The 12952-nt window shown below is 40.1% G+C and overlaps 2 protein-coding genes across 3 annotated transcripts in view; both read right to left on the bottom strand.

Annotated features, from left to right (window-relative positions):
- Positions 1-1206: 1206 nt before the first annotated feature.
- Positions 1207-6296, bottom strand: ak1 (adenylate kinase 1). The gene is made up of 7 exons (XM_085359815.1): positions 6182-6296; positions 2933-2967; positions 2297-2332; positions 2027-2190; positions 1718-1834; positions 1436-1627; positions 1207-1335 (listed from the first exon to the last, which is right to left on the bottom strand). Exons 2-7 carry the CDS (start codon positions 2937-2939, stop codon positions 1270-1272), a joined length of 582 nt encoding a protein of 193 aa, XP_085215941.1. The 5' UTR covers positions 2940-2967; positions 6182-6296; the 3' UTR covers positions 1207-1269.
- A 773-nt stretch (positions 6297-7069) lies between these two features.
- Positions 7070-12952, bottom strand: part of gpsm1b (G protein signaling modulator 1b) — a 28091-nt gene continuing 22208 nt past the window's right edge. For both annotated transcript variants that reach the window (XM_085359813.1, XM_085359814.1), the window contains exons 12-14: positions 9418-9580; positions 9045-9250; positions 7070-8921 (exon numbers count right to left, since the gene is read on the bottom strand). In XM_085359813.1, the coding sequence (XP_085215939.1) occupies positions 8721-8921; positions 9045-9250; positions 9418-9580 (570 nt within the window). In that variant the 3' untranslated portion in view covers positions 7070-8720. The remainder of the gene's footprint in view (positions 8922-9044; positions 9251-9417; positions 9581-12952) is intronic.

Genomic DNA, 12952 nt, shown 5'->3' on the forward strand with positions numbered 1-12952 from the left:
TTGTTTTCTACCTTTATTAAGTAAGACCAGCATTCCTAGCATTCAGGCCGCATCCTCAATGGCTTCATGAAAGCGCATAGAGACGCCGTCTCCTGATTGACTTTCCAATGGACACATCCTGTGCACCTTTCAGAGGTTGTTTTCCTCTTCCTTGTCCCTGCAGCACACGGTCATGATCAGAGCTCTCCTTTGAGAGTAGTCCGGATACCTGCCGCAGTGTTTGCTTGGCCAGCTGGAAATGTGTGTTTGTGTGTGCGAGAGAGAGGAAGATGAGAGGCAAGTGAAGACCAGGTGGTCACCAAGGTCTTAAGGGAAAACTTTATAACAGGAGAGGACTGGCTCACAGCTTTCTGCATCCTGTTGTGTCTACAAGCTTCAGCAACACCACCATTTCCCCTTTTGAACTCGTAAGCCTGGTCAAAGTCCCCTTTTTAGGTGCGCTTGTTGTTGTCCAGGATTCCTCACAATATGACTTTTATATTGTTTTATACACTGTAAAGAAGACAGTATGTTTTTTAAGTATTACTACAGACTGCAGGGCAATGGTAACACAATCACCAGTAATAACTCAAATTGTTTTTTATTATAGGCTATTTTAATCTTTCATTTTTACATATACCACATTATAGAAATACATGTAACATGTGTATATCTTAATGAAAAAATAGAAAAGAAATTGAACATTTTTGTGCTTTAAATGTAACGGTAAATAGATTAACAGAAATGACCGTGTGAAGTTAAAAGCGGTCAGCAACTGTAATTTAAAAGCTCCATCAACGAACATGAAAATGAAGTTCCACCAGTTTGTCCACAGTGTATAAAGAAGTCATTAACTCTTGGTTCTAATACGGCAGCACTTAAGAGGAGAAAAAAGGGGGAGTGTAAAGTGCGTGTTTGACCAAGTGTAGGCCTTAAAGGTTAGAAGGTGGTTAATATTTCTTGTATACAGCACCTCTGAGTTGTAGACAGGCCTGCATCCATATCTGTAAATGTTAAGTATAGAATGGAAACAAGACTTATACGTTGTACATATAGAGATATTTTTTAAAGTTGCTTCACACAGAATCATTTCTGTGTAACTTTAAAACTTTAGGTTCTTATTGCTGGATTAGGATTAAAGTTAAGACATCTTTGAGACTGATGGCCAAATGAGTTGAAAGTGTATTGTTTCTCTTTTGATTTGGCTTTTTTTGTTTGTTTTTTTAGTTTGTTTTTTTGAAATTTGAAAATAAACAATCAGACACAGGCCCATCTAGTTATGCTGCTTTACTACAGAGCATCAATAGCCTTGGAGACTTGGCCGAAGACATCATCCACTGGCAGCTCTGAGTCAACCTGGGCAAAATAAGATGACAATGGATGCGTTAGAATATATGTTGACGTTTCACGTGAGATTCAAATGTTGTTTTTCCGCTGTCGCAGCAGTCGCACACACCTTCCTGACAATACCACGGCTCTCATAAAAGGCAATCACTGGCTCGGTTGCTTTGTAATACAGGTCCAGGCGCTTCTTGATGGTCTCCTCGTTGTCATCAGAGCGGCCGCTGGTCTCACCGCGTTTCAAAAGCCTCTTGGCCATAGTCTCTGCTTTTGCGTCGACGTACAGCAGCAAGCAGGGTTTGCCGATCTGGGATCAAAGACAGTTTGTTCATTTAAGCTTCCGTCTTTCTTTCTTTTTTTTTAAAATCATTGCTGCAAAGATGAATTAAGCCCATACCTTCTTCTCAAACTCCTCCCCCTGCTTCACCTCACGGGGATAGCCATCAATAAGGAACCCCTTGGAGACATCAGCCTTGGCAATCATGGCTTCCTTAATCATGTCTAAGACTGTGTCCTGCAGGTAGCCCCAAAACATTATGATCAATCTTCACTATGATATGGCACTGACAAAAAAAGCTGTCTTAGAAGAGCTGACACTTGTATTTTGTCTTTTCATTTAGTATTGGACAAAAAAAACATGAAACCTTTTGTTTTCTTTTAAATTATGCATACCCGCAATTATTTCAGTTATAGTGCCCTCTCTTACCAAAGGTACCAGCTCTCCCTTCTGCATGATGGCCTGGAGATGCTTGCCCCTCTCAGAGCCAGAAGCCACCTCAGCACGGAGCAGATCCCCAGATGACAGGTGAGTGTAGCCGTACTTTGCCACTATCTTCTCACACTGGGTGCCCTTTCCAGAGCCAGGCCCACCTTTAAAATAAGATTAAACAAAAAAAAAAACAGTCATGTGGCATGAAGGCAAATAAAAGCTAAATGCGCTACTGCTAAAGTGCTAAGAGCGGCTCAGGGTACTTACCCACAACAAAAATGATCTTGGCATCTTTGAGCTTGTCTGAAATGAGCAGGCACAGACAAAGTTATACATGCGTGAATCGGGAGGTTTTTCTTGACAGCAAAAGTTCAAATCACAAGGAAAACGTTTTTGTAACAAACCGTCTGGATAGTCGGATGTGGAGGAAGAAGAAAACACGTCCATTTTTAACTGCTGCAACAGGCTGTTTAGACTGAGCTTGTTTATGTCTAGCTTAGTGCTATTGCTTAAGTAGTGTTGGCATGGCAACTGTTGTTATCCCTTGTTTTGTTGCCAAGTGTTCCCAGGCACTTATAACAAAGTCTGAATTGCAAATCTAGCCAATAAGGCCATTTCCATTTGTTCTTAATCATATTCTGCGATCGTGTCTGGGTTTTTCATTAAATCCAATATCACGACAAAGAATCCGAGCGCAATATTTTTAAAATGTACATATTAAAACCTTCCCTGTGTTATCCAAACTGTCCAAAAGAGGGCAGTAGAGTCCATGGAAACGCAACCGTCTGTCTGCTTTCCTTTACTCCATTAGATTAATAATAAACACACAAATGAACACGTTCCACCTCATTATCATCAATAAAGAGACATTTATAATAATACTTGAACAGGTGTATTAATTACCTGCCATTGTGTTACGTCTGAGTGTTTTCGGTCAACTAAAAGAGAGAAAAGGACACAGAAAAGTGAATATATTCACAGAAGATACATACAGCAAGCAAGGTCAAGCAAGGCATAGATTTATAGGTAGCCCTTTAATGTATAAATCAATAACTTTGGATTATGTATGCATGATCACCTTAATTACTGTGCCAGATTTAGGCTATAATCACCATAACAGGGTCGTTTTCACCTCTACATATTCTTTAAGCAATACAGGACAGTTTTGTGTGCTCAAAAGATCAAATTGCTCTATTTAAAATAGTTTTTTTGTTTCATTTCATTTCATTTTAGAATAATTCCCAGCATAAAATTGAAAATAATTTTGATATTTCAGTATTTATAATTAAAAGTTTAACAGAATTCATATGAAATCTTTAAGGAATTGACACAAAAGCAGAGAAAATTTTGGAGTAGATATCATAACAATTTTATATTTTACACAATATTCCAACTTTTGGGGGGAAATTGGTTTTGGTAAAGCTGGCAATATTACTATTCCTGGTAAAGTCACAACAGTTTGTTTGTGTGTGTGTTTTGTATAGTATAATGTAGGAAAAGCCAGTTTTCTGGTGTGTCATTGAGAGTACAGTGTACTGAGCACGACTGAGCAGACACAACAGCACACAGCATGCTGTTAATGGCAACCCTGCTTTTCTTTCCTATAGTGTTAAAGCTGGTATGAGCATATTTTGATTCACAAAACCTTTGGCGTAATAAAATACCTTTTAGTGTTGTATTAATAGACCTGGGCATATCTAAAAAAGACAATAGCCAGTTTGTTTCCTGTTTACACGTCCGTTTTAGCTGACTCAAAGACAGAAGTCTGAAGAATGAGGAAGAAGGCTGGGTTGCTGGCATAAATAGGCACGTTCAAGTAGCTGCATGTCCGTCTGAACATACAGTTGAAAAACAAAATACTTTAAAGCAGTGGCAGTCAAAAATATGCCCACACACTCTGTCAAAGTTGTCATGTATTGTTTCCTAAATTAAATGGATTTCTCTCACACAGCTGCTGTGCACTGAGGTGAGTTTTTGCACTACTTGTGTGCCTTTGGAGTTATGCATACAGCACTTTTTGGCTATTGTGCTTGTTACTATGTTACACACATGAAACAAATTGGCTAGCTATAGTCTTAAAGTAACTTAAGAAGCTGCTTGTATGTCAAATTAAATGTGTGTCAAAAGGCAAGAGAGTACTTCTCAGGTTACTTGGTGCCTCCAAGTGCCTTGGCATTGGCACTAAAAAGGAAAGGACACACTGTACACCAGAAAAAAACATTATATGGTGACAAATATCTTCATAGGTGCAGTGTTGGACATTTTGAGTGTAATCGTGGACCGTGTATTTAAATGAACAACTAAAAAACAGTATTTTAGGATTTATTATTTAATAGGAGTTAAATATTCCTCAAGGATCTCCAGGAACTGTTTTACTGTGGCAAGATTTTATTAGAATGCATTAAAAGAACCACACCTCGAGGAGTAGCATTAAATTAATTGAAACAAACCTGACCTGGTGACATTGCAGCAGTTTGCATTTTATCTAGCCCTTGCAATTCAAATAGTACAGTTTGCATAGTGCCAGGTTGCAAAATACGCTTGCAGAACAGTGCGATATGAGTCATTTTATGGCTAAACTGCCAGACAGAAAAAGCAAGATATACATTAAAGTATACTTAATCTGAAGGAAACTTGTACATTCCTAAACCTAGTGTGTGCTTCTTGGTTTGCATTAAAAGTTTGTCAGCTTGTTCTCTGATTCTCACTTGTACTACGCCTCAGTGCTCCCTGCCGTTGCTTCTCAGGTGTCCAGTTGTATGTCAGCAGCCATTAACCCTGTGGTCTGGGTAAATGTCACTCGGAGGCTGACATCTGAGTCAGCACAGAACCTGTTTTGGGAGTCTCTGTGTGGCCTATTATGGTGCCACCTTCTGTGTCCTGACACGTCATATGTGTACTAACTCCTGATTGCACAACTCCTAGGTGTGGGCATGGCATTTAACACTGTCTGCAATTATGGAAGGGAAACTACATACTACATTTCCTCGGGAGAGTCTTAACAGAGACTTGGTGTCTAAATTGTCCCTTATATAATCCTGCAATATGAAAATTCAATTCAGTCCAATCAAGTGCTGAAATTATTTAGAGAACCTGATATAGTAGTGGTGGTCTATTCATATATGCAGTTTTGGATTTTTTTAATTCTATCTTTACAGATCCTACAATCACCATTACATCCATCCTAAGGAAGATGGGACAGTCCATCTTGCCTGCACCACCCTCATGTCTAATTACCGTTTTTAAACATGCGGCCCTGCTAAAAAAAGACTCAAGCCGATGTGCAGCTGTTAAAGGTTATCTGTCAAGCATTCCTAAAAAGCCCATGGAGATGAAGCTCTGACTGACCGCCCCTGAAAGCAAAACACAGAAAGCGATGATCTAACAGCACATTCTCCCTGTAAATCGTTTGGTTACCAGGGTGCTCTGCGGTTTTAATTGAGAGCGCTGTCCCTTTAAGGGAAATCAGGGGACCCTTTGACGTCAGTGCGGTGGGAGATATTCCGTGTTGTTTGTGGAAGGATGGAGCATGAGACATTCAATTGTTTGCTGTGGGTGTTATTAATGTGTCTGTGCTCCAAATTGCACGTAGAAAACAGGAATCAATAGCACTCAGCCCTCATCAGCTGCTAATGATCCTCGCGGGCTCTGAAAGCTTTGCAGCGGACTTTAATGGCTACGCGGGGTTGCATGAAAATGCCCTTTTAAATGGCTGCAGGTTCAGGAGAATGTTGACACGGTATCAAAGTAGAAGAAACCAGAGAAGGAAAAGTCAAAGCAAAACAAGCAAATACAATCAGTGCTAATTATAGTTTTGGGGATAATTATGATGTAATGCCTTAAGTAACATCACTGTGAATGACAGACGAGCCCTGCATGCCTTTACACTGCAAAGAAATCCATGATTGGCTCCTTTGGCACATAAAGAAAAAAAGAAATGTCAACCATTTTAAAGTGTGACTAAACGGTCCCATGACAGTTCCCATAAGAACCTCTGCCTCTGTCATTCCCACTCTCCATCCCGTCAAACAGCCCTGCCCACTTTGTCTCTCCGATATTCCTCTATTTGTCTCCCTCTCTGACAAACCCAGCCCTGTTCAGAGGCGTTTCCTGCCTGTTTTCCTCTATAGAGCCTTTGTCCTCTGTACTGACCTCTCTTTCGCGTTGTGGCTTTAGATCTCAGCGCAAGGGGCTGCTGTCCCTGGATCCCCGTGTGCGTGTGACTGCACAGTTCCTGCTGCACGCCAGCCCTCCCTCTCTGCTTCTATGCCTTTTTATAGCTCGCCTGAGCCTGCTCAAGTTTGCATTGCATTCTGGGTAGGAGGGAGGAAAGAAGGGATGATGGACAGGAGGAAGTGGGGAAAGCGGAGTGGCATGGTCTGACAGCTGCACATCAACACACCCCCTTAGTAAATTAAAATCTTGTGGTCAGTGTGTCTTTGCAAGTTTGGGGGATATCTGATGAGAAGAAGAGGACATGTGACATGCAAAAATGCTCAGTGTTTGAGGAAGTTTGATTAAGTGATATGTAACCATTAAAAAACACAGATGCATTATAATGGTGCTTTTTAACCGAATATTGAATCTAATTATTATATAATAGAATTGCAGTGCTTTGTAATTACACTATGCAGATTAAAAACAGCTGTAATTACACCGCAGGTTTATCCGATGTGATGCAGGGAGTGGTGTAAATGCAAATAAGAAACTTTATGTTTGTTATATTTAATTCTTCACATTCCTACCCAGTCTTAGTTGAGCAACCATATTTGAGTGGGCCAACAGAGTCCGATTAGCTTTTTGTGAAATGTTCCACAAAAGATTACAGCTTGAGAAATCCAATCCATTCAAATGATTGCAAGGTTCATACAGCACAGAGGTGTACGTGTAAGCAAAGAGGAACTAATGCATGCAAGCTTTTTTTTAAAAACAAGTCCAAACTAAACATCTCAAACATTTTATTAAAAGCATGAGGGGACATATTCATGCCCTTAAAAGGAACATAAATACAAAATATCTTTATATATACAAATTATGGCAAAGACAAATCGAAGCGTACCGTGTAGTGTCTAAAAAAATGTTAATTCACAAAAAACATGAAGAGAATTTTTTTAATCTTAGCTCCCAATGTGTTGTTTATCAAAGAGAGATGGACCAAACATAAAGCACTGTGGTACATGATCCATCCTGATTCACAATTCAGTATGTTTAAGGTTCATGTAAGCACTGAGGTACTACTTTTGATTAAAAAAAATTAAAAATAAAGCAAGCCACTGGGTAAGGTCAAATATGTTCGGTGCCATGATGCAGTCACTTTGTACAATAAATATTTTCAAGCCTTTAGCGAAAAAACCAAGAAGAAAAGTTTGTAAGAAACAGGAAAGTGCACCAGGCCGTACCTGGATTTAATGGTGCAATTTAAAGTTTACCAAACAATATATCATGGTAACAATTAGGGTACAGGTTAGCATAACTTTGTTTGCAGAATTTGTGCAGAACAGAATGTAGGTATAATATAAACCTTCAAATATTCTAGAAGAGGGGAAGCCTGTTTTCCCCGACAGACTGCACTCTTCATTTCACAGAGGTAATACTACATTTTGGCCACCGAGAGGCAACATATAGTAGCAACACAGAGTTAGCATTGCTCACCGTTTTAGAATTTTCAAAATATGACACACGTGTCTCATTTCTTATTTAATATATTTGCTTCTAAGTCTATTTAAGTAACAATAAAGGCAGTAAGTAGCAGTAGTCCATTATCAGAATTTTTTGAACACAAAGGGCAGCAGATAGCACCACTTTAAAAGCCAAGCAGAAACATAAACTGGGGATTAAATATCACACCATCGTACTTTTGAGCCTGTGAAATGTTGCAGATTTTGTTTTGTTTTTTTGCTCAGTAACATTAGCACAGCATGTGAGATGCACTTTTTAAAGGCATAGATTCGCATAAATTGCATTTTCGTGGGAAACCAGACTTAAATCAGTGTTTTAATTTAACCAAATATAATCGCTTCGTGTGGATGGAGTGCAGTTACCAATAATGGAGAAGTTCAAATTGACCAAAGCATTTTTTGTCATAACACTGGGGGATAGGGTTTGTAATACTGTAAATAACAGCACATTTCTATGAGCAGTGGGGACCACGAAAATCGAATGATAAAAGCAGCATTGAGCACTTCAGATATATCTGTCTCAAATTTTCATTATCAGGTATGTTTTTAAGATTCTAAGATTCTCTAATGTCAACACTGTTTCTATAAATAAGTCTTTGTGACTTCCACTGTAGCTATCTATATTAAATGTCCATATTATACAATGTGCTTCTAGAAGAAACACATCTGACACCCGTGAATACAATCTTGAGTCAGATTCTTTTTTTTAATGCTGATTAAGGCATTAGATTAAATATATATTTAATATTTGTAATCATGTCACCCCCACACTTTCATTTTCCTCTTCTCTGCATCACTGAGGTTAAATTCTGCCTGTTTGCCATTATATTTACACACATTTAACATAATACACTGAGCAACATTTAACAGGGCAACATCTATTGCACATTGAATTTGTCTTGTTATTAAAAAGCTTGTTAGTTCACCCTTTAGTACTGTCCTTAAATGTTGGCTCATCCTTTCCTTTTTTCCTGCTTCCATTTTCTTTGACATGAAGCTTTATTCACCAAATCCTAGCTGGAAAATCCGCTAGCTGGCTCGGGACTTGGGGACGGAGGGCTTTCCTGGTCATCTGTGGGCAGCTGGACGCGCTGCTCGTCCATACGCTTGGCCTGCACCCTCTGGATCAGACTGAAGAAGTCTTCATCAGGCACCGTAGGGGCATGGGGGCCCGCTTCTGGTGGGGAGCACCGCTGATCGTCAATTCTAGATGACTAGAACCAGAAAGAGCGCATACAGATTATTTAATATAGGATTCACATTTGCTAAAGAGGCAACCTACATAAACAATACAACAACCACATTTCAAATTTATGTGTGTGCTAATGTGTCATTACCTGGCACTTAATAAGCATGTTGAAGAAGTCATCACTGGGCTCTTGATGATCTCCCTCTCCCACCAGGTGACCCAGGTTGTTATGAGTAATCCTCAGGCCCGGGAGGTTACCAACATTAACGCGTTGGTCATCAAGACGTCGACTCTGAGAGCTGGCGATCAAATCAAACAGCTCCTCTGTCTGGGGGGAAGTGGTAATTGCAGGATCTAAAGAAAAAGGGGGGCGGAGATATCCCAGTGAGTGCAAATGATCTGGTAGATCCCAAACCTTTGCAGGGATGAGCTTTCAGCAAGAACAGAGATGCCATAAAGAAAGCAGTTAATCCTAAGATAGGACACAAAAGACATAAAAGGCATATGCTGTTGTCACAAACCTATCATCTCACTCAGGGATGACATGGAGGTTGCGGCGCCTTCTCTGTTGTCTCCATTCTGTGGCTCATCGAGGTGGCAGCGCTGGTCATCCATGCGGCTGCTCTGGAATTTGCTGAGGAGGTCAAAGAAGCAGTCTTCATCAGAGGGGTCACGGCCCAGCTTCTGCAACGAAAACAACAAATCTCTCACTTTAAGCACAAAGAGCGTCTGTCTTATCTGCCGAGTGCCTGTTTTCTCATTTTCTTATTTTTTGCTGCTCTGTCTGAAAAGATACTTCCTGAAAGTGAGGCAACTAAAGTATTTCAAGCGCACTTGATTATGATGAACTGCTCGTACATTAAAAAAACATTATGTGCAGGTGACTTAATTAAGCTCAATGCCATTAGGAGTTGCATAATGAGGATTTTCAAGATAGCCAGCTCGCGGAGGTGAAAAATAATCTGATTAACTCACAAGGGATGGCACTTCTGAAGAGACTACCTTGACCTACATACGGAATGTGATACAAGCACATAAAATGAGTATCAGCTGCAGCAAGTCATATGGCCCAATGACCATCAACTAGTAAAATCAGATGGAAATCTTTTAAAAAAAATGTAGCAGCTGCCACAGAATTATTGAACTGTTAAACATCATTTTGTGTATCAGATCTAGTCAATGGGTCAGTCACATCGACTGAATGCCATTTTTGTGTTACACTGACTTCCCTGGAATCAGTCCTCCAGCAACAGCTTTCTGCTGTTTATTCTGAGATAACACCAAGAGGTTCTCTCGCTCATATCCTGCTGAATGATGCTTTTTTTTCCTTTTAATTAAACACAGCCAGAGTCTTGATAATACACACAAGTTTGCAAGTGAAGTGGATAATTTATGTGTGAAACAAATACCCCGTGCTAGCAAAGCAGATGTGGAATTTATTATGTTTGAACAATGCTGCTAAATATTGTGGCAGTCGGGCTACAATATCATACCTCTGAAACAAAAGCTTATCTGCCAGACCGGATGGCAGCAGATGAAATGAGATGTTAACACCATCTCAAATTAAAATTAAGCTGCTGATCCAGCGATCATCTGATGGAAAACTGCTAACAAACCAACTTTCACGCAACACATCACAAAGTGCTAGACTGAAAAGAGAAACAACTTTCAGCTGCATATTTCACAAAATATTAAACTACAATCGTGCAAAAGGGTGGTGGGCTGCACTTCGAAATAAACATTTGTGCATAAATGATCACACTTGCTGCATTAACTCTCTAGACCCTCTAGAGCTAGGAAAATATGTGCTATATAATACTGTACATTTGTCAGAATAATATTGAAAAACTTGTTACCGGCCAGTAATTTTGAATTTAATCTATTTAAGTTTATAAATTACAGCCTAATAGCAATTCTTTTTTTCTTTTTCAAAAGTTTGGCTTTTCATATCTCAACATTGAACAATCGACAACATTCGCTGCATTATATTTGTGACACAAAAGTGCCAGAGCAGGTTAACTTGGGTCAATGGCACTAAAATCAACACAAGCTGATGGGGTCTTCCTTATAAAAGTTTTCTGGTTGCATTCCTCTCCCACGCGCAGCAAATATAATAGACTTGTTCCAAATAATCTGTTTTGAACACCTTCAACACCGACTACTGAACAGAGCTCAAATCACTTTGCCTTACAGCAATATGTGAAGTAGGTCAGCAGACACCAGATTTCATGCATCTCTATTCTAAGAATCACGTGTTTTTCAACTTCTGCATTGAAAAAGTCAAACTGTTGTTTAAAATACACAAAAAGTTGTACTATAGATCATAAAGAAACGTCTTTTTTTCTCAACTCTGCGGTATTTGCTCAGTGAAAACAGCAAAATATCTTTACATGCAGTGCAAGACAAACACACTAACTGCAAATAAAGGCACGCTTCGGTATCAAACGTGAAAAGAAAGTGAATACTCCCCGCTAAACCTTAGCGGGAAGCCGTTTTTCCAAGTTACAAGACAAAAAGTGAGACAACTTACCAGCAGCACTTCTTTGTCCTCTATCTACCCTTCTCTGTCTCATGTCTTTATGAGCTCTCTTTCTGTCTAGCGCTGTCCGCACGTCTGGCTCACACCTCCTTCTCCCCTACTTTCACCCACCCCTTTACATCACTCTCTGCTTTCCTACTACCTACCTCTAATTTCCTTGCATTCTCCTCTTCCAGAGTTTTTTTAATCTCTACCAACCACTGCCGCCTCCTCTCTCTCTCTCCCTCTGTGTCTATCTTACTCTCTCTGTGCAGCTCTCCAGCAGGCCATTTTTATCCTGTTCACTCACTGTGGGAAAACAACTCATTATGGAGAGCTGGGGGGGGGGGGGGGGTTGACCCTATGGGGAGAGTAGAGCTTCTCTGATCAAGGTCACATTATCAGCTAAGAGGGAGGGCTGGTATGGACAAAGGGGAAGAGGGGGAGGCAGCAGGGGTAGAAAGATGGGTGGAGGAGTACAGTTATGAGTGAACTGCATGCGAGCACCCATTTCCATCAGAAGTCAACTACTCTCAGATGGCAAAAAACACCAATATCTTCACTTACTTCTTACAGACTCACATGACTGGGCTCTATAAACACACACCCAATGTGACTTAAAGCAGTTTCCTCTCTGTCTCTATGTGGATGCTGTCGTTTGCTTCTCTGTATAGGCCAACTAATCAAGTAGGCCATATGGAAAGAACAAGAGAGAAAGGAACACGTGATGATGGTGAGAGAGGAAGAGAATAGACAGTAAAGATATGTGTGTGCTTGCAGAGAGAGACTGGGAGTACTGTCAGACCGGGACAGTGAATGATAAAAGGAAGTTCTTCCTAAAGTATAGATAGGTGACAAAATGAAAGAAGGACCTGAATCACTGACCCCCAAAGCGAGGGGGATCTGGTGACTTTGATATGCTTTGGTGGGCCTTTTGCTTGATGGTTTAGGTCTACTTCCCCCCCTTAGAAGGAAGTGATTAACTTTTTTCTATGATGAAATTTTTTAATCCTGATGGGAGAGGTTTCTTTCAGGGTTAACCTTCCCCTGTCTATAGAGTATGAAGAGGGAGGCCTTTGCCAGATTTCAACCAATGTAAGAAAAGCACTGCTTATTGAGTTCTGTGTCTTCTACATAACTTTTTCCCTGGTACATACAGCCTAAACTGCCTGTCAGTGCATTTATCTACTTTTTGCATGTTTCTGATTTTTAAAAACTAGAAGGACACAGACACTGCAGACATCCCCCACAGCGAGCACTCAGATCAAACATCATAATGATTTATTCATGAACAAAGCGTAACACCAATTAACATACACACCATGTACTTAAACCACAAAGGAGTAACACTAAACATCACTGAAATCCCAATTAGACCCAACACTCTCTCATAGTCTACACTGCTGGTGTGCATTGCATTCACCCTCTACCTAGGGCCCCTTTCTCAGGAGTTTTTCTACTGATATGTCATTGCAAACCATCTGCTGGTTACTTAACAGGGAGGGAGTAAAGTTTGTCAGTCCTCAGTGGCCCATTAA

The sequence above is a fragment of the Diplotaxodon limnothrissa genome, linkage group LG7 (assembly GCF_057381915.1).
Source record: "Diplotaxodon limnothrissa isolate DT_005_m linkage group LG7, D_limnothrissa_male_GT1.1, whole genome shotgun sequence".
Classification (NCBI taxonomy): domain Eukaryota; kingdom Metazoa; phylum Chordata; class Actinopteri; order Cichliformes; family Cichlidae; genus Diplotaxodon; species Diplotaxodon limnothrissa.